The sequence below is a fragment of the Myotis brandtii genome, unplaced genomic scaffold (genome assembly GCF_000412655.1).
Source record: "Myotis brandtii unplaced genomic scaffold, ASM41265v1 scaffold118, whole genome shotgun sequence".
In the NCBI taxonomy this organism is placed as follows: Eukaryota; Metazoa; Chordata; class Mammalia; order Chiroptera; family Vespertilionidae; genus Myotis; species Myotis brandtii.
Genome location: NW_005354090.1, coordinates 1,546,393 through 1,568,932, shown reverse-complemented (window position 1 = coordinate 1,568,932; position 22,540 = coordinate 1,546,393). Strand labels below are relative to the sequence as shown.

At 37.4% G+C, this 22,540-nt stretch overlaps 1 protein-coding gene across 12 annotated transcripts in view; it reads left to right on the top strand.

Moving 5' to 3' along the window:
* Positions 1–22,540, top strand: part of VPS8 (vacuolar protein sorting 8 homolog (S. cerevisiae)) — a 246,001-nt gene that overhangs the window by 193,094 nt on the left and 30,367 nt on the right. For 7 of the 12 annotated variants that reach the window (XM_005858444.2, XM_014530618.1, XM_014530628.1 and 4 more), the window contains 2 exons: positions 330–495; positions 20,433–20,486. In XM_005858444.2, coding sequence (XP_005858506.1) covers positions 330–495; positions 20,433–20,486 — 220 coding nt within the window. Of the gene's footprint in view, positions 1–329; positions 496–573; positions 598–13,961; positions 14,109–20,432; positions 20,487–20,629; positions 20,756–22,540 lie in introns of those variants that run through there. The other 5 variants (XR_001359954.1, XM_014530630.1, XM_014530632.1 and 2 more) reach the window with 5 other exon arrangements.

Here is a 22,540-nt window from a genome sequence, read left to right as displayed (position 1 = left end):
TTTCCCCCAATTGACATTTTTCCAAACTGTCTAAAAATATTTCATAGTTTGAGAAATGAACAGAAGTTTAGCTTATCCCTCAGGTGGTTTGTAGTCAGAGAACTGTGATTCTGTTCTTACTAACAGCTTAAGTATACAAATATGTGAGTCTGGATTTCAAAAAGAGAAGACAACAATAACTTTATTCCCCTTCTTGTTTCTTAACCAATACAACCAAGAGTGCATTTCAGCATATCAGAAATCTTTATCATTTATGAACACTCCAACATAGCTTATGTTTATGAGTTTTGTAATAATGGAAGGTGCAATTGGTTGCCTTCATTTTGCAGCTGTGGCCATTTGTATCACTCATTTTGTCTGCAAAACAAAGAGTGCACCATAGAAATTGAAGGGCAAACAAGATGGACATGCTACAAATGCAGCTCAAGTTACAAAGCAGGAAAATTAAGTGAAAATTCATCTGAAGTAAAAAAAGGAAGGATAACTCCATCACAGGTAAGACTTGCTTTCATGGCAAAATGGGGATGGTCTTTTCTTATAAATGTCTTGTAGGCCTGGGCTCATTTTTTGCAGGTCCTATAGGCTTCAGCAAATTTACCTGATGAGAATCTAGTGCATGACATCTGTTCAGTTCTACATAGAGGAGAAGAGCGTCTCTTCTCTGTCCAGCACTGAAAAGCAGAAATTTGAGAGCAATTTTCTGCCCTTGAAATTATTATGGTCTAGTTCAGTGGTCAGCAAACTGCGGCTCGCAAGCCACATGCGGCTCTTTGGCCCCTTGAGTGTGGCTCTTCCACAAAATACTGACTTCTGTGCATGGGCCACAAACTTTCAATCGCACTTTACATGCGCGCCTGCACGTGGTATTTTGTGGAAGAGCCACACTCAAGGGGCCAAAGAGCCGCATGTGGCTCGCGAGCCACAGGTTGCTGACTACTAGTCTAGTTGAAAAGCAAGATTACATACAACTGCTTGCTTAAGATCCTTTGACAAAGTAAGAGGTCAACAAGTACAACAGTCGCACTGCTAATAAGGACCTACCTATGTGCTGAGGCATGCAGTTATTACTTTTATTTATTTATTTATTTATTTATTTATTTTTGTGCACCCTAATGACCAGATATTACATAACTTAATACATGATCATCCCCAAAATCCCACACCCATCCAGCACCACACCTAATTATTAGAATATTATTGACTATACTACCGGCCTGGTGCACGAAATTTGTGCATGGGGGTGGGGGGGTGTCCTCCAATCTGGGACCCCTTGGGGGATGTTCGACTGCCGGTTTAGGCCCGATCACACAGGGATCAGACCTAAACTGGCAGTCGGACATCCCTCTCACAATCCGAGACTGCTGGCGCCTGCCTCCCTGCCTGATCACCCCTAACCGCTTCTGCCTGCCAGCCAGATAGCCCCCTAACTGCTCCCCTGCCGGCCTGATTGATGCCTATCTCCTCCCCTGCCGGCCCAATCTCCCCCAACTGCCCTCCCCTGCTGGCCTGATCACCCCCAAATGTCCTCCCCTGGTGACAAGCTGCCATTCTGAAGCTATGTATCATCCCCAGACCAGACACCCATAATCTCATTAGCATGCAAAAGGCACTCTTGTTACTCAGGAGATTCCAAGAGTTTTAGGCACTATGTGACAGGAACCAGGGACAAAAATCAATTTTTTATTATGTCACGGTACTTATAGGTGAATATGTTGTAAGAGCAGATAGCCAGTAAATCAATGTAGACATGGGAGATCATGGAAGGCTTCCTCAAAATGCCATGTTAGCTGCCCCTGAAGAAAAAAGGAAGCAAGTTAGACAAGTTTAAGTGCAAATATAGGCAGGAGGAGGAGTACTATAGGCAGAGGGAACCAATATATGGAACAAACATGTAGCATCTCTACTGTGAAGCAAAGAACATGGAACTAGACATTGAGCGTGATTGGATCTAGAGGGGGAAAGAGAGTGGTATGAGATAAGACTAGTGAGATAAACAGGGACTACATTAATTATTTTTATGTCTGTGCTAAAGAAATAGAGAAGGTATTGAAGGGTTTTGAGGAAGGAATGATATGATCAGAACAGGGCAGTTAGGGGGCAACCAGGCCGGCAGGGGGGCAATTAGGGGGAGATCAGGCAGGCAGGTAGAATGGTTAGGGGCCATCAGGCAGGCTGGCAGTTTTTCAAAGTAGTATTTTTAAAAGAACACTGCAGAATTGAAAGGGAAGCAAGAACGGATATAATGAGACCAAGAATATTGAAGTAATTTAGAGGAGAGAAGTGGTAACTTGTTCTAGAATGGTAGAAATTGGGATGAAAAAAAGAGTACATATTTGAGATGTGTTTGAGATGAGCACAAACATCAAAAAATAGAGTTCATTGTTGGAGTTAGAAATGTCTGCAGGACATAAAGGTAAAAGATGTTTAAATATGGTTTCCAGATTGAAAATTTTGTTAATTATACATCCAAGACACTTTCTTGTTTGCATTTAGGGAAGGAAAGACAGGTCTTGTGATTTCCAACATCTTTCCAAACCAAAACCAAATGCAGATGGGAAACTTTTATTTATGTAGATACTTAAGGCTTTACATCTTGGGACACTTCAGTTTTGTTTTTTTCTTTTTCATTTATATCCTATGCATAAACAACTTTTGATTGCATGCATATTGTGGCCTATTACCATTTAGATTTTTTTTCCTAGAGAGTGCTGAGAGACTAAAAGATTTTTTTCCCTTTAAAAAGAAATACAGTTACGTATTATATATTTTAATTCATAATTTACAAAGAATAAAATTCACCTTTTGCTAGTTTTGACAACCATCTTTACAGTCACAATAAAGAGCAGTATGATTACTCCCCCTCAAAAGTTCCCTATATTTCTTTGTAGTCAACATCTCCCCACACCCTCAACCCTCGCAATCACTGGTCCATTTGGAGTTAATTTTTAATAGGGCGTTAGATAAGGATTGAGGTTCACTGTTTTGCATGTGGATATACATTAATTGCCCTTATACCTTAGTAAAAAAAAAAATCAACTGACTTTGGATGTGTGGGTCTGTTTCTAGACTTTCTCCTCTATCCCATTGCTCTATGTTGCTATCCTTTCTCCAATACTGTAGCTTTATAGTAAATCTGGATATCAGGTTGTGTCAATCCTCCAACTTTGTTCTCCCTTCTCACATTTGACTATTCTACTTCCTTTGCTTTTCTATATAAATTTTAAAATCAGCTTGTCAATTTCTATGAAAATTCAGACTGGGATTTTATTAAGATTGTGTTGAATATGTAGATCAATTTGGGAGAGTTGACATTTTAATAATATTGAGTCTTGTAATGAACATATCTCCCAATTTATTTAACTCTCTTATTTCATCAGTGTTTTGTAGTTTTGTCATATAAATTTATATATGTCTTATAAGATTTGTTTCTAAGTGTTTAATGATTTTGATGTTATTGTATATCTTACTGTTTTGTATTTTAATTTTGAATTGTTCATTGTCAGAATATAGAAATACAATATATTTTTGTATATTGACTTTGTATCCAGTAACCAGTGCCTTACTAAGCTTACTTATTAGTGCTAGTACTTCTTGTAGATTCTTTGGTATTTTCTACATATGCAAATAATGACTTTTATTTTTTCTTTTCCAATTTTATGGCTTTTATTTCTTTTTCTTTCATTATTGCATTGGCCTTCAGTACACTTTTGAATAGGAATGGTGAGAATTGACATCCTTGCCATGTTACTGATCTTCTGGGGAAGTGTGCAATTTTTTATCACTGAGTATGATGTTAACTGTGGGCTTTCTGTGTGTAACCTTAATGTCATGTTTAGGAAGTTCCCTTCTATTCCATGTTTTGCTGAGAATGTTTTCATGAATCAGTGTTAAATTTTGAAGCCATTTACACTACATTGCCTGCCCTGTTCCCTCATCCCCACACCTCATACAGAGCAGAAAAACAGTAATCTATTTCATTGTCTTTTCTCCTGCTTTCTCAGAGAATCTAGAAAAGATAAATTATTTTGAAATTGTATTTACATGTCAAAGTCAACTTTATGTCTGAGGCCATTCCATTCTCCAGGATAGGAGAAATTATTCAACCTTTACATTCTTTAGGAAACTCAAGTAAGATTACTGACCAGATCCTCTTGAAAATCTCTTGTCTGATGCGTCCTAATAGTGAAGTAAGCTAGATTGAGAACTATTTGGGATTTCTTAAATTTTCCTCTAATTGTCTGTCTCACTTGTTTTTGTTTTTGTTTTAACCAGTATACTGTAAAAAGATCTCTAGACAGTGGTTCTCAACCTTCTGGCCCTTTAAATACAGTTCCTCATGTTGTGACCCAACCATAAAATTATTTTTGTTGCTACTTCATAACTGTAATGTTGCTACTGTTATGAATCGTAATGTAAATATCTGATATGCAGGATGGTCTTAGGCGACCCCTGTGAAAGGGTCGTTCGACCGCCAAAGGGGTCACGACCCACAGGTTGAGAACCGCTGATAGTAGATTGGTAACACAAGAAGGAAAGAAGAAATTTATCAAATATGCTTGAAATGTGTTTATGCTTATATTCACAACAACCCTTTGAGAGTGATATAGTCCCTATTTTACAGCTTGAATATTTGAATTCAAGTTTGTAGGGTCATCTTTACCCCCAGTTTTCCTGCCTCCAGCCTGTTCTATTTTTAGCATTCTGGCTTTATTGAAACATGGTACAGCTGATTTCTATGATACATGCATACCACATTGGCTGTGCTCATTAAAATTTCTTACCATAGTGTGAGCCAGTCACATTTTTTTTAAAATCCTCACCTGAGAATATGTTTTTTATTGATTTTAGAGAGGAAGAGAGAGAAACATGGATTGGTTGCCTCCTGTATGCACCCCAACCGGGGATCAAACTGGAAACCTAGGTATATTCCCTGACCAGGAATCAAACTGCAACCTTTTGGTGCATGGGCCAACGCTCCAACCAACTGAGCCATCCAGCCAGGGCAGCCATTCCCATTTTTTAATTTTAAAAAATTTGAAGTGAAATGAAAATGATAGCTTTTATTAAACTTTATTTCATAAAATTTTACTTTGCTCTCTTAATTTCCTTGGAAAATCTATGAGCCCTGGTTAAGTCCCTAGCCAATGTATGGGGATAACAGAGGTGAGGGTCCCAGTGACTCTAAAATCAAGCTGAGACTGCCAATCAGCTTTCACCTATTGCTGTCTACCTCCAAAAGATACTGAATGCATTAGAAGCTTCTCACTACCCTTGTAATGTGATCCTTCCAATAAGTAGCTTTTTATCATTTTCTAAGACTTAGGATAATTGACTTTTTACTTCTTCAGTTTCTGACTCCAACTCAGTAGGAGGCAACAGTTACCCTTTCTTCTTGCTGCTCCTTTTCTCACTTCTGTTTTTCACAGCTGGTAAATAACTGTGACATATCAGGTGCCTTCCAACAAATTTGCACAGACGTGATGAAAGTTATTCCCCCCAGAAAGCCTGCTTTCCTCTGGAATAAGCACTTTTCTTCTTATTTATTTATTTATTTATTTATTTATTTTTAATTGTGTTTTTTTTTAAATTCCTCACCCGAGGATATTTTTCCATTGATTTTTAGAGAGAGTGGAAGAGAGGAAAAGTCAGGGAGAAACATTGATGTGAGAGAAACACATCAATTGGTTGCTTCCTGCATGAGCCCGACCAGGGCCCCAGCCTGGGAGGAGCCTGCAACAGAGGTAGGTGCCCCTGACCGCAATTGAACCTGGGACCCTTCAGTCCGCAGGCCGACGCTCTCTCCATTGAACCAAACTAGCTAGGACAGCATGTTTCTTCTTTACAAAACAGGAAAAAAAAAGTCTCAGATTTCATTCTTTGCTTACTTCTTTTCCCCTGCTCAGGTTTAGAGCAACTCAATCTGAAATGCAAGTCCACAGAATAGACCTGGCAAGTCTCTGTGATTCTCTGTTTTGCTTTCTCTACATATTACCCACAGCTGAAATACTTGAAGTAACTAATTTCAACCAACGAACTCATCTTTCTATTTTCTCAGCAAATGTTATTTTGGTATAATATAACATAATTTAAATTTTATCTTTAATTATTCCTTTATTAAAATTATAGTAGCAGCGAACCATCTTCATTGGTACTGGTAAGCATTAAAAATAATAACTTTTGGTCAATGTAAGAAACATGCTTCTGATTCATCTTTATAGGAAAGAAACAGCATGTGGCCAGGTGGTTACTGAATTTCCCCAAAGCAAACAGGATGGGGGGTGGGGGGGGATATGAGAGCTGTGCATGTGGCTGATAGCACATTTTCCAGGAGATTCCCCTAAACAAACGGAGGTGGAGACAGCTAGAAAGGTCTCAGCCCCAAATTTAAATGACCCAATGGGAGACAGCAAGACCTAGGTGACATATGAGGAAACAGGTGACCAAATAGTACTCAGCCAATGAAGAACTGGAGAAGGGACTAAATAAATAGGCTATGTTCCCTGCCCCACCTGTGTTCCTATACAATGGGCACCCACTCTGAGAGTGTTACTAAAAATCTCGCTTTCACCATATTTCTGTTTCCCAGTCCATCATTTGAAATTCAGACAGGTAAGCCATTTCTCACAGTCAACAGGCAACTTGATATAAATTCAAAGAAACATAATTGGACACTTGCTAGATTTTAGTTTTAACATGATTATATTATCAATGGGGCTTAGAGTTCTTGAGAGCTGATAATAAACTAACACACTATTATGTACCAGAAACATTCAAGTTGTTATTCCTTTTAAAAACTTCAAAAAACAAGAGCATTAGAGACTCATTAGAAAGTTTTTTATAATGTACTAGGAGCCCAGTGCATGAATTCATGCACCTTGAAAGGAACTGTGGGCCGCGAGGCTGAGGTGGGCACAGGAGCAGGTCTCGGCCCATCCTCTGCGCCGCCGCAGTCCCCAGTCCCCTGTCTGCCAGCAGCCCCACTCCTGCCACCGCCACTCCCACGCGCCGACAGCACCAGCCCTACTTGCATCCGCTGACGGCGCCGAGCAGTTGGGATCAGTGCCAGGTGCTGGCTGCAGGTGTGAGTGAGGCCAGCGCCAGCAGTGGGTGTGAGTGGCGGCTGCCGGCCCCGATCACCCCTCAGGACCAGGGGGAGGTGGAGAAGCCCTGAGGGGCGATCAGGGCCAGCAGCCGTCGCTTGCACCCGTTGACAACGCCGAGCAGTCAGGGCCAGCTCCAGGCACCCGCAGCAGGTGCAAGCAGGGCCAATGCCGACAGCAGGTGTGAGTGCCAGGCGGGACCATAGCGTGGGGGAGCAAAGAATTTTCAATAACCACCAGAGGCTCGCCCCGATGACGTCCCCAAGGGCTCCCGGACTGCAAGAGGGCGCAGGCCAGGTTGAGGGACCCCCCAGAGTGCACAAATCTTGTGCACCAGGCCTCTAGTTCTTTAATAATCACAGAAGGAGATAATTAAATGAAATAAGCTGATATTTTTCCTGCTGGTTGGTTTTTATTTTGTTGTTTTTAGAGTTGCCTAAGAAAATGTTTTATCTTTTGGGGTAAATTTATAAATAATGTCAGAAGGAAGTATTTAAAACTTCCAAGAAATTATTCAGTAAATGACATTTATTTATGCTCAGTGATAATTTTCAATTAACCATTATACATTGCTTTATTCATTTTGGATTTTCACTATAAATTAGAGATTTGGTTTACATGTTATTTAATGAAATAGGAACACTACTATTAATACCTTGGTTTCATATGTCCATTTTCAAATAATATTAGCTCCCCATTATAAATATGTTAGATTGAAATTAATACTAAAAAATGAAATTTTAATTTTTGGTGATAGCAGCATTTCTCCAAAGAATATTTTCTATATAAGCTTACAGATTAAGTGGAGATTAATAAATCTCAGAAGTATAGAGAGATGATGAATGATTCTAACATAAGTGAATGTTTTTGAGACTTGCCCATTTTTCAATAATCTTATTATACTTTAGTATTTTTTAAATATATTTTTTATTGTTGATAGTATTAGAGATATCTCCCATTCCCCTCCTCCTTCCCCTCCCTCCCTTCAGCCCTACATCACCCCACCCCACCTCAGGTCTTCACTACCCTATTGCCCTTGTCCATGGGCTATGCATATAAGCATATAAGATCTTGGGTTTATCTCTTCTCATTCCCCCAACCCCACTATACTATAGTATCGAGTGATTCATTACTTCAGCCAATATTTAATGTATGCCTACTTTGGACTAAACACTATTCTTGTTACTAAGTATACATTGATGAACAAAAAAAATATAGTTCCAACCATCATGTAGCCTACCTTCTAGTAAGAGAGCTAGACAATAATTAAAACAGTATATCAAATATATAATTTGAAATTGTGACAGGCATGTAAGTGCTGTGAAGGGAAAGAAGAGATTATTATGGGAAGAATAGCATGAGGGGAAACCTACTTTGGATTGGGTAGTAGGGAATATCTATGTGCAGATTGATGTTTAAGCTATCATCTGAAAGATAAGAAGGTATCAGCTCTGGGAAGAAGATTATAAGCAAGAGAGAACAGAGGGGGGTGGGGGAGTGACTTGTTCAAGGAACTGAAAAAAGATCAGTAGCTGGAATACAGTGACTGAAGGGGAACATGGCAAGGAATGGAGTTGAAGATGTAGGCAGGGCCAGATCCTGAATAGCCTGTCAGACTCTGGGAGAAATTTAGTTTGTATTCTCGAAATGAAAATAGAAAGGATTTAAAACAAGGATTGATATGATACATTGATTGTGATATTGGAAAATGGATAGGCAGCAACATCTTATTAGCAGCCAAGTCTTCACCTCTTTGCCAGAGCAATGTAACAATCAGATTCCTAAAGTTTTATAAATTTGTGAAGTTCCCTTTGATGCAGAAAAGGCTTAAGTCCAAGAGTCTGAAAGATGGCAATAGTACCAAGAAAGTGTTTCCAGTCTTTATGTAGAACAAAGGCTTTGATGGAAATATGGGCAAAGGGCATTAAAAATGTAATTGTCCCGTTAAATTTAAAAAATGTTTAACTTTATGCCCTGGCCAGTGTGTCTCAGATGGTTGGGCATTATCCTGGCCACCAAAAGATTGCCGGTTCGATTCCCAGTCAGGGCACATGCTGGGTTGCAGGTTTGATCCCCGATAGTGGCTGATCAACGTTTCACTCTCACATCGATGTTTCTCTCTCTCTCCCTCTCCCTTCTTCTTTCTCTAAAAATCAATTTTAAAAATCTGTTTAAAAATGTTTAACTTTACCTGTAATCAAAGATATACTGGTTTAAACAGCAATATTATGCCTTTTTTTAACATATTAAATAACTGGCAAATTTTTTAAAATACATATTTAACTTTCATATATTAAAAATACATATGCATTTATATTGAAAGGATGTGAGGAGACAAACACATTTGTGCATTACTAGTGGGAATGCTTATTTGTACAAGTTTACGTTATCCAAATTCCTTTGGCCAGAGATATGTTATAATTCATATTTTTTATTTTAAAAAGGTAATGCAGGGGCTTCCATTTCTGAGAGGATGCATTTGAAGTTTCTTGGTGGGGTGAGAGCAGACAAAGCATATAAAACAATGGTTCTCAAGACATTGGACCTCAAGAAGTGAAGGAGAGTGACTCTTGGGAGACAAGAAACAAATTATGTAACCCCTAGGACTAACCCCAAATTATTGCTGGGAGAAAGTTTCCAAGCCATGGTGTAAGGAGGGGGAACTGAGGCAGAACTTATCAGTCTCTCTGAGTTGAGGAGACAGAGCTGAGGAAGGCAAGGTGGCTAGAGTTCACCAGACAGAGCATTGGACAGGAGAGAGCCATACACAGAGAGCTCCAGAGATGTGCTGAAGGCAACTTTGAACATAAAGTTGAATACTAACCCACTTGCGTGTGAGGAAGGCCAGAAAAAGAAGCACCCAAAAGAATTAAAAGTAGCAAGGCCCCAAATTCACATAGAGTGAGAAATAATGCCAGCCTGGAAAGCTTCATAATTTACAGGGCAGCATTGAAAGTACTAAGAAAGGTCTTGACCTCAGTATTAGAGGAAAACTTAACCCTAGACTAACTACTGTTCTGATCCCGCCTACCAAAGCTTAAAAGCAAAACATAAAAAAAGATCATATTTCTAAGTATTTTAACCACATCTCAGAACAAAGTTAAAGAATATGTTAAGGATTAGAAAAAGATCTAACCCAGCGAGGTAAAATGCACTATGTCTGGCATTTGATAAAAAATTACAAGGCATGAAAGAAAGCAGGAAAAGACAAGTCATAAAGAGGAGGGGAAAAAATCAACTATATGACACTCTGGAAGAGGCAAAACTGTGGAGACAGTAAAAAGATCAGTGGTTGCCTTGCCGGTGTGGCTCAATGGTTGAGTGTCAGCCCATGAACCTGGAGGTCATGGTTTGATTCCTGGTCAGGGCACATGTCTGGGTTGTGGGCTTGATCCCCAATAAGGGTGTGCAGGGAGCCCCTCCCCATCCCCATCCCCCTCTCCCTCTCCCTTCCCTTTCTCTTGGGAAAAAAAAAAGATCAGTGGTTACCTACTTAAAAAAAAAGACCAGTGGTTGCCTAGGGATGGGGGGAGAGAAGGATGAATAAATGAAACACAGAGGACTTAAAGACAATGAAAATACTCTGTATCATACTATAATGGTAGGTGTATGTCATTACACATTTGTCCAGACCCATATAATATACAATGCCAAGAGTGAACCCTCATGTAAACTGTAGACTTTGGGCGTTAATGATGTGTCAATGTAATGTGTCATCAATTGTAACAAATGTAACCCCTGGAGGGAGATGTTGATAATAGGGGAAGCTGTGAATATGTGGAGCATGGCATATATGCAGTATCTCTGTACCTTCCTCTCAATTTTGCTGTGAATCTAAAACTGCTCTAAACACTAGTCTTTTTTAAAAATTAGGTAATTGAAACAGACCCAGAAATAGCATAGATGATAGAATTAGTTGAGAAGAACATTAAGACAATTATTATAATTGTACTCCATATGTTCTAGAAGCTAGAGGAAAGCTTTAACATGCTAAATAGAGATATGGAAGTTATAAAGACCCAATAGAACATCTAGAAATTAAAACTACAATGTCTGAGATGAAGAACAGCATGGTGCACATTGCAGCAGAAATGATTAGTGAACTTGATTGTATTGAAACAGGAACTATCCAAAATCAAACACAGAAAGCAGGCAGAAAGTAACATCAGAAGGACTAAAGAACAGAGCAGAATCTACATTTCAGCAGCTACATAGTGTTATTTTGAGTGCAAGTCTTGCCAAATAGGGGGACTGGCAAAACACCTCACATTTTGCACTGAAACTGCAGGAGGACTGTGCTTTAGGACTAAGGGCTGCCCCAAGACTACAGGCCAAAGCAAAATAAGACCTGTCCAACAAAGCCAAAGTTCAAACTATCATAGGACCAATGGGAAGAAGGATTTTATAACTTAAGATCAAGAAAAAAATTATTAATAGAAGCAGACCTATGGATGAGCCACATGTTGCAACTGGCAGTCAGGGACTTCAAAATAGAAGTTAGAAATATGTTAATGGATTTAGAAGAAAATATCAGCAGAATAATTGAATTTATGGAAAAATATCAGCAGATAAACAAAAACTATAAAATAAAACAAAGTGTTAATTCTAGAGCTAAAAAATATATCTAAGATGAAAAGTTCATTAGCTATCAACAGCATTTTTAACATTGAGACAAATGTTATCAGTAAATTTGAAGACAGCTCAGTAGCAATAATCCTAACTGAGGCACAGAGACTAAAAGGATTGAAAATAAGTGAAAAGAGCTCTCAGTGACCTGTGAAACAATATCAAGAAGTCTAGCATTTATATTACTGTAGTTCCAGAAAGCAAGGAGAGAGAAGTGGCAATGAGATAACCTAATACTGTCTGGAATTTTCCCACATTTGGTGAAAAAAATCAACTTGTATATCCAAAAACTTCAGCAAATCACTAACAGAATAAATATAAAGAAAAACCACATCATTGTCAGTCAGACTACTAAAACTAATGATAAAGAAGAAATCTTCAAAGCCACCAAAGGTAGACAATACTAAGAATGATGGTTGCCTTCTCATTTTAATAAAATGGGAGGAAGCCAGAGGATAATAAAATGACATCTTTGAAGTGTTAAAAGAAAGGTAATATAAGGCATATATTGTATGTTACATAACGCTAGAGGCCTGGTGCATGAAATTCGTGCACAGAAGGGGTTGTCCCTCAGCCCTCGGGGGATGTTCGACTACCACGGAGGCAGGAGAGGCTCCTGCCACCGCCACTGTGCTCGCCAGCCATGAGCCTGGCTTCTGGCTGAGCAGCGCTCCCCCTGTGGGAGCACACTGACCACCAGGGGGAAGCTCCTGCGTTGAGCGTTTGCCCCCTGGTGGTCAGTGCGCGTCATAGCAACCAGTTGTTCGCCATTCAGTTGATTTGCATATTAGCCTTTTATATAGGTCTAGGTAGCATCCCATAATCAGATGCTCATGTGAGATAAATGAAGACTGTAAACAGCCTCACTTCAGTTCAGGTCAGGTTTTACTATCAGGTAGATGATTTTGGTTGCCAAAAATTTTTTTAAAGAAATTACTTTGGTTTCAGAGTTTTTTGGATTTTAGAATTATAGGAAAAGGGTTTATGGATTCATCTTACCAGGAGAAAAAATGGCAATATGTAATTTTAAATGCCTACACCCTTAGAAGCAGTGATTTATTTATAAGAATCTGTGCAACGGAAATAATACATGAAGAATGTGTACCAAATGTTATATACAAGGATGTTTATGACAGCATTTTTAATAAAATAAATTGAAAACAACCTAAATGTTTCAATACTCCCCCAATAGTTGGTTAAATTAGTTATAGTATTTCTATACAATGAATGGGACTCGGATATATCCATGAAAAAACATGTTATTGAAGAATATGGTGAAATAAACATTATCACATGTAACATGAAAATATAATAAAACAGTGTGATTCCAAATGTTCAGAGTAGTTATTGCTAATGTGGTTGGATTATTATTTTTATTTGCTTTGTTTTGCTCTCTTGTATTGTCTAAATTTCCATTAGTGAGTATGTATTCCATTTGTAATCAGAAAAGTCAAGGCTTGTTTTTTTGTGTGTTGTTTTTTTAAAGCAAAGTGATAAGGTTTTCCTATTGCTATTAAACTTCAGATCAGATTGTTTCTCATAGGAATCATCTTATTATCAAATATCACCAAAGTTCAGCATTATTATTAAGGCCATAGCTTGACATATCAACCATATCCCCAGATCTAGGGTCTGCACACCTGGATTTAAAGTGTCTCTTTAAGCTGCATTGCCTGCGGCATTTCCAGAAGGAATCCTGTTAAATGAAAAAAAATAAGACCTTTCATGAGCATGAGCGATATTGAACCATTTTTGTTGCCACTTCAAACACTCTGGCTTAATCTACAGAGAACAGCTTTCTCAGATAAATTTTCCAGCACCACATCTAGTTCTTGGCTTGTTTTTAAAAAGTCTGCGGATTCTTTCATGAGGTCATTTTTTTAAGCTTAAATATCTACTTTGCTTTGAAAATCTATTTTCTCCATTTTCAAAAAGAGCATACCAGGAGTTAAAATTGGATCACATTTAGCAAGCTACATCATACATCTGGAGTAAATTCCAGAGTATTAATGTCATGGTATGTTAGAGCAAAGACTGTCAAGTCTAATTTTTGCAGATCTGTTAAATCTGAAAGGACAATCTGGACAGCCAGCAGTTTCGATCCTTGAGCTGAGGGATGTTTTCTAAAGTTATTCTGAAAGTCAGAGGGGAAAGGCAAGAAAGCCTGCAACATGGTCCTATTTGAAAAGCTTGATCCCACAGTGAAAGGAAATGTCTTCATCATCTCTGCTGTAGGTTCTTAGAATTGACTGTTAAAATTGGAAGAGGCTTAAGAAGTTGAGTCCAATTGTTTATCCAGCACTTATACCTCTTCTTCGTCATTCTGGACAGATGGTATCTAATATCGAACTACTTCTAATAATTTCATCTTCCTTGAAATTAGTAAGTTGATATTCTGATTTTATATATTAGTCTCTGTGTACTTAATATTTGCTAGAATTCATTGCTGAAACCATGTGGATTTGGAGTTTACTTTGTGGACAGATTTGATAACAGATTTAATTTCTTTAATAAATATAGAGCTATTCATATTTTGTTACATATTGGATCCATTTTTGTAAGTTGTTTTTCAAAGAATGTGTCTTTTTCATTTAATTTGCCAAATATATTGGCATAAAATTGTTCATAATAGGGTCTTATTATCTTTTAAATGTCTGTAAGTAATGTTACATGTAGTAATTGGTAACTTATTGCTGGTATTGGTAACTTATATTCTCTTTTTCTTAATTAATCTAAATAACAGTTTACCAGCTTTATTGGTATTTCCAAATAACCAACCTTGGCAACCTTGTTAATTTTCTCTGTTGTTTTTGTCTGATTTCTGTTGCATTGATTCTGCTTATTATTTCCTTCCCTTTACTTAGTTTGGTTTTACTTTGATCTTCTTTTTCTAGCTTCTTAAATTGGAAACTTAGTTCCTTTTATTTTAAACCTTTTTTATTTTCCAACATAGCATAAAAAGGCTATAAAATTTTAAGCACCATTTTAGTTATATCCTACAATTGTCTTTAAATGCTTTATTGAGGTATAATTGATATAAAATAAATATATACAAATTTGACATGTACATATCCATGTATCCATCACCACAATCAAGGTGCTTGACCCCATGCATCAACAACCCAAGTTACTTTTTAAATATATTTTTATTGATTTCAGAGAGGGAAAGAGAGAGAGAAATATCAATTATGAGAGAAAATCATTGATCTCATTGATCAGCTGCCTCCTGCATGCCCCCTACTGGGGATTGAGCCCGCAACCCAGGCATGTGCCCTGACTGGGAATCAAACCGTGACCTCCTGGTTCATAGGTTAACACTCAACCACTGAGCCATGCCAGCTGAGCAACAACCCAAATTTACTCAGTTCCTCACTTATGTTCCCTGGAAACCACTGATTGGCTTTCTGTAGCTATAGATTAATTTTTCACTTTTTACAATATAGATAAGTGCAACCACAAGTATATATGCTTTTTTTGGTCTGGCTTCTTTCATTCAGCATAATTATTCAAGATTCATTGACAGCCCTAACCAGTTTGGCTCAGTGGATAGAGTGTCAGCCTGTGGACTGAAGAGTCCCAGGTTCGATTCCGGTCAAGGGCACATCCCCAGTAGGGGGTGTGCAGGAGGCAGCTGATCAATGTTTCTCTCTCATCGATGTTTCTGACTCTCTATCCCTCTCTCTTCCTCTCTGTAAAAAATCAATAAAATATATTTTTTTTAAAAAAGATTCATTGACATTGTTTTATCAAGAGTCCATTCCTTCTTACTGCTGAGTAATGTTTCATTTGATGGATGTTCCATAATTTGTTAATTCACCTGCTGATAGACTTTTCTAGTTTCTGGCTGTTACAGATAAAGCTGTTATTGAGATTTATGTACAAATCTTTGTATGGAGTATACTTTCATTTCTCTTGGGTAAATACCTAGAAATAGAATGGCTGACTCATATGAAAAATTATATTTATCATTTTAATGCCAAACTGTTATCCAAAATGGTTGTATCATTTTACCCTCCTACCAGCAGTATATGAGGGTTCCAGTTCCTCCACGTCCTTGGTATAGTTAATATTTTTATTTTGTTATTATTTTTTAAAATTTTTGATGAGACAGAGATATTTGCTGTTCCATGTTTGTGTGTTCTTCCTGTATATGCCCTGACTGGGGATCAAACCCGCCACCGTGGCATATCAGGATGACACTCTAACTAACTGAGCTACCCAGCCAGGGCTAGTCAATCTTTTTAGTTTCAGCTGTTCTAAAAGGCGTGTAATGGTATCTCATTGTGTTTTTAATTTGCATTTTGTGGATGACTAATAATGTGAAACATCTTTTTATATTTTTATTGTCCATCTGTATATTTTCTCTGGAGAAATGTCTATTTAAGTCCTTTGCTGATTTTTTAAATTGGGTTGTTTGTTTTGTTGTTGAGTTTTAGAAGTTCTTAATATATTCTGGATATTAATTCCTTATCAGATATGTCATTTGCAAATATTCTTTCCATTCTGGGAGTTCCTTTTTATCTATAACGTCCTGTGGTGCACATATGTTTTTAATTTTGATGAAGTCGAATTTGTCTTTTTTAAAATTTTTGTTGCTTGTGCCTTTGGTGTCATATCCAAGAAATCATTGCTAAATCCAATGTCATGAAATTTCCCCCGTGTTTTCATCTAATAGTTTTATAGCGTTAGCTCTTGCATTTGGTCTTTGATCTATTTTGAGGTAATTTTTGTATGTGGTGTTAGATAAGGGTCTAGCTTCATTCTTTTGCATGTGGATCTTCAGTTTTGCTGAAAAGACTGTCCTTCCCCCCCCTCCCCCCAATTAAATGGTGTTGGTATCCTTGTTGAAAATCATTTGACCATATATGTGATATTCCCACTTGATCATGATGTATGACCCTTTTAATGTGCTGTTGAATTCAGTTTGTTAGTCTCTGTTCTATTCCATTAGTTCTGTATGTCTGTCTTTATGCCAGTAGCACACTGTTTTGATTACCGTAGCTATGTAGTAAGTTTAGAAATCAGAAAGTGTGAGGGCCCCAACTTTGTTCTTCTTCAAGGTAGTTTAATTACAAATTTTAGGATGGAATTTTTTTCCTGAAAAAAAAAAAAAAGGCCATTGGGATTTTGATAGGAATTGCATTGAACCTATAGATTGCTTTGGGTAGTATGAACATCTTAACAATATTAAGTCTTCCAAAATACGTTCATGGAATGTTTTTCTATTTATTTTTGTCATCTTTCATTTCTTTCAGCAATATTTTGTAGTCTTCAGTATGCAAGTCAAAACCTCCTTGGATACGTTTATTCCAAAGTGTTTTATTCTTTTTTTATAGTATGGTAAATTGTTTTCTTAACATCCTTTACTGATTTTTTCATTATTAGTGTAGAGAAACAAACTGATTTTTGTGTGTTGTTTTGTATCCTACAATTTTGCTTAATTTGTTTATTAGTTGTAACAGATTATTTTTAAATCTAAGTTTAGAGTTTTCTACATATAAGATCATGTTATCTGCAAACAGGTACTTTTACTTTTCCCTTTCCAATTTGAATGCCTTTTACTCTTCCTCCTGCTTAATTGCTCTGACTTGGACTTCCAATATTATGTTAAATAGAGATGGCAAAAAACAGGCATTATTATCTTAGAGAAAAAGCTTTCAGTCTTATACCATTGAGTATGATGTTAGCTGTGATACATATATCTATATTATGTTGAGGTATTTCCTTCTAAATTTAGTTTGTTGAGTGTTTTTATCATGAAAAGGTATTAAATTTTGCCAGATGATCTTTCTGCATCATTTAAGATGATCATGTGGATTTTTTTCCTTCATTCTTTTAATGTGGTGTGTCGCATTTATTGATTTGTGTATATTGAACCCTCCTTTGCCTCCCAAGAATGAATCCCACTTGTATGTATGACCTTTCTAATGTGCTGTTGAATTCACTTTGCTAGTACTTTGTTGAGGACTTTTGCATCTGTGTTCATCAGGGATATTGGCCTATAGTTTTCTTTTCTTGTAGTGCCAGGTTCAGCTTTGGTATCAGAGTAATGCTGACTTCCTAAAATAGTTTGCAAGTGTTCCCTCCTCTTCAGTTTTTTGGAAGAATTGAAGAACGATTGACAATTCTTTAAATGTTTGGTAGATTTTACCAATGAAAATATCTGGTTCTGGACTTTTCTTTGTTGGGAGGTTTTTTATTACAGTTTCCTTACTAGATTTTGTTTCTTAATGATTCAGTCTTAGTAGGTTGTGTGTTTCTAGGGTCTAATTTTCTTTTGATTTCTTCTTTGATCCATGAGTTATTCAGAAGTGTGTTACTTAGCTCCTAATACAGTATAAGGAAATTTTCCAGAGATCTTTCTGTTATTAATCTAATTTATTTCTGTTTTAGTCAGAGAACATTCTTTGTATGACTTGAATTCTTTTAAATTTATTGAGAATTGTCTTATTGCCAGAAAATGGTCTAAGTTGGTAAATGGTCCATGTGTACCTGAAAAGAACATGTATTACGCTTTTGTTGGGGATAGGGTGTTCTGTAAATGTCCATCTTATCAAGGTAGTTGTGTTAAGCCTTCTATGTCTTTTTTTATTTTTAGTTGAGATATAATTGACATGATTGTATAGTTTTAGGTATACAACATGTTAGTTTGATACATTTATATATTTCAATATGACTATAGTAGCATTAGCTAACACCATCATGTCGAATAATTATTTTTGTGTGTGTTGAGAACAGTAAAAATCTCGTTTCCTAGCAACTTTGAAGTTTATAATACAATATTGTTGACTATAGTCACTATGTTGTGCCTTAGATCTCCCAAACTCATTCATTTACTAGTTGCAAGTTTGTACCCTTAAGCAATACCTCCCCAATTTCCCCACCTCCCAGCCCCTGGTAACCATCATTCTATTCTGATTTTATGAGTTCAGCTTTTCCAGATTCAACATATAAGTGATATCATATACACCGAGTGGCCAGATTATTATGACCACCTGACATTTGTAGGCAAATTAGCTATAATTTTGCGCTGAAGTTGCTAGAGGGCCAGACCATTATAAATAGGGAAGCAGGTTGTTTACCACGACAGTAGAAGTGATTTTTATATAGTATATATCCCACGTTCAAAGGCTGTTAAATCGCGTTGTTTACCCATATCTTCAGAAAAAAATCACTTCTACTGTCATGGTAAACAACCTGCTTCCCTATTTATAATGGTCTGGCCTTCTAGCAACTTCAGCGTGAAATTATAGCTAATTTGCCTACAAACGTCAGGTGGTCATAATAATTTGGCCACTCAGTGTATATTTGTCCTTCTCAGGTGACTTACCTCACTTAGCATAATGCCCTCATGGTCCACCCATGTTGTCGCAAATAGTAGGATTTCTTTCTTTTTATGGCTGAATAATAATCCATTGTATATATGTATATCATATCTTCTTTATCCATTCATCCATTGATGAACACTTAAGTTGTTTGCATACTTGACTGAACATGGTGTGCTGATATCTCTTCAAGATACTGATTTCTATTCCTTTAGATATATACCCAGGTGTGGGATTGCTGAGTCATATAGTAGTTTGATTTTTAATTTTTGGAGGAACCACCATATTGTTTTTATAATAGCTATACCTAAATTTACATTCCCACCAACATATCCCTTTTCCCAGCACATTCCCTTTTCTCCACATCCTCACCAACATTTGTTATCTCTTGTCTGTTTTATAAAAACTGTCCTAACAGGTGTGAAGTGATATCTTATTGTGGATTTAATTTGCATTTCTATGATTGAGTATCTTTTCATATAGCTGTTGGCCTTTTGTGTGTCTTTGGAAAATGTCTCTTTGGGTCCTTTGCCCATTTATTAATTGGGTTTATTTTTTCTGATTATCTGCCTACTTTTTTATCATTTATTGAGAGAGGGGTATGGACATCTCTGACTATAAAATCTACTTCTCCTTGCAGTCCTATCAGTTTTTGTATTATGTACTTCTGAGCTATTAGGCTCATAGTGTTTAGGATTGTTATGTCCTCCTGATGAATTGAGCCCTTTATTATTATGAAATTATCTTCTTTATCCCTGGTAATAATCTTTCCTCTGAAATTTAATGCTATTATGGTATATCTTTCCAGTCTTTTTGCTTTTAACCTATGTGTCTTTATATTTAAAGTATTTTCTTGCAGGTAGCTTGCAGTTGGGTCTCACTCATTTATCTAATGTGACAATCTCTTTTAACCTTTCAAATATTTAAAGATTTTCTGTACCATTTGAAGATTTTCTCTTCCTTGGGCTAAGCATCTTTTTGTTATGGTTTGGCTGATACTTTATCTAAATCCTTCACTATTATTATCAAACTCTTGTGCATTTTGCTTAAAAGGGATATTATATCACAAAGGATACTTGGCTTTGGCCTCTGCAAAAAATGCTGACTATTGCATGTTATATCAGTTGATTAACATTATCAACAAAAATCTATATGTTTGGTTCCTCACCATTTAGTTAAAACCAATCTGGATCATCTGTTCCACTCTTCTTACCCCAATCATATTTCAAAGCGACTTAAAAAAAATCACCTATTCCTTATTACTCTGAAAATGTCTGTTTTATCTCAGTTACACCAATTCTAGTTGAACTATTTTGAGTGTGGGTCAAATAAAACTAGACTATAACTAACAGGATATTACAATGTTTGCCTTTTTTTCCAGGTAAAAATGTCTCCATCCTGTCATCCATCTAAAGGGGATCCTGCTGTTAAGAAAGTGAGTTTTAAAGGCAAAACACAACTTCCTCCCTCTGTGTGTTTATTCTCCTCTGTTGAACAATTTAAATGACCATGATTTTTAATCATCTTAATACCGTCAAAGCTTCTTTCTGATGAGTTGCCTTAATGATGTATCACCAGGACTTCTTGCCTCTTCCAGAGAAGCCAAGTGGAGGGTTAGGCCTAGCATCGGTCTCCTGGCAACTAGGGACCTACCATTTTTCTACAATTCTCGTCCTGGCGTAACTGAGTGGTAGCAGATGAAATGTATTCTAAGGAGGAAAGCTGTGTAGTTACTGGCCTGAGATATTAGTATTTCAGCACATACCACATAAAGTCTTCAGTAAGTACTGTGAGATAGAACTGTCAATGCCACTTCAATCCCTGACTATAAACTTTGAGGCACAAATAGGCTGTGAGTCTTTCAATGGAGCAATCCCCAGGTGATGTCAAGAGAACCACTGAATTTCTTTTCTTTATCCAGCTGCCACAGTACAGCTCAAATGTGGTAATAGATCGACATTTTTGCTATGTTTTCTCTTACCGTTTCTGTTCCTCTGGTAGTTGAAGTGTCCCTGGATTGCCCTTTTTGACAATTTCAGCCAGCATACATGTCAGCGAAGGATTTTAGAACTAAATTAACAACTTGCTGGCTCTGGTGACTAACAGCAGGTTCTGGCTTCAAAGCACTGTGCCAAAAACAGGTCCCTTTTCTCTGCCTTCAGAATCTCCTGAGACATTTCAAAAGAGAAAAAAAGGATAAAAACAAAATGTTGTCTGAAAAGCTCTATAACAAGCTGCACGTGAAACTCTCTTTCACTCTCTAGTTGGGGCAGGCAAGAGTGAGGCCATGATTGTTGCTGCTTAGAACTATCACACGTAACATGAGCTGGAAAGGGCTTGAGTAACTCAGTCTCACTCAGTAAACAAATGAAGAAATTGGAATCCAGAGGGAATTTGTTTGCCTAAGCTCACAAATGTTAGCCATGGGACACACTTTAAAGTAGAGGTTAAAAACATGTGCTTTGGATTCAACCAGACTTGGGTTCAAAGATGGATTCTTCTACTTACTTATCTGAGTAATCTTGAATAAGTCAGACTCTTCCTTTCCTCCTTTGTAAAACGATGGTGCTATCTCTCAGAATTGTGAACACTAAGTGAGATGCTATTTAAGTGCCTAATACTATGCTTGACACATCGTAAGTACTCAGTAGATTATTGATATGCAGTAAGTACTCAGCTGTTGTTGAAACTAGTGTTAAAACGGGTCTCTAAGTTCCTCATCAGATACCCTTTCACTTTATTGTGCTACTTATATATTATGGTCATTCAGCAAGTATTTTTTTTAAAATATATTTTATTCATTTTTTACAGAGAGGAAGGGAGAGAGATAGATAGTTAGAAACATCGATGGGAGAGAAACATCGATCAGCTGCCTCCTGCACATCTCCCACTGGGGATGTGCCCGCAACCCAGGTACATGCCCTTGACCGGAATCGAACCTGGGACCTTTCAGTCCGCAGGCTGACGCTCTATCCACTGAGCCAAACCGGTTTCGGCAAGTATTTTTTTTTTAATATATTTTTATTGGTTTTTAGAGAGAGAGTAAGGGAGAGGGAGATAGAGATAGAAACATTAGTGAGAAAAGAACATCATGGATCGGCTGCCTCCTGCATGGCCCCCCACTGGGGATGGAGCCCACAACCCGGCACGTGCCCTGACTGGGAATCGAACCAGTGACCTCTTGGTTCCAGGGTCTATGCTTAACCACCGAGCCGGGCAGCAAGTATTACTTTAAACTAGACACTGAGCTCAGAAATGGACTTCAGAGATGAAAAGTACAATCCTTTTCTCAAGGACCTCAGTATTTAATGGGAGAGAAGTTGACGGGTAAACTGACATTTCCATACGAATTGACATGTGCTGTGGTGGATGCATAGGCACTGCAAGAGCGTGGAGGAGAGGCCCTGACTTGAAATGACTAAGCTAATTTAGTACCACACTTACGTGCTTTATGCTGAAAGGCCAGTGAAGATGATTGAGAAATGGTTG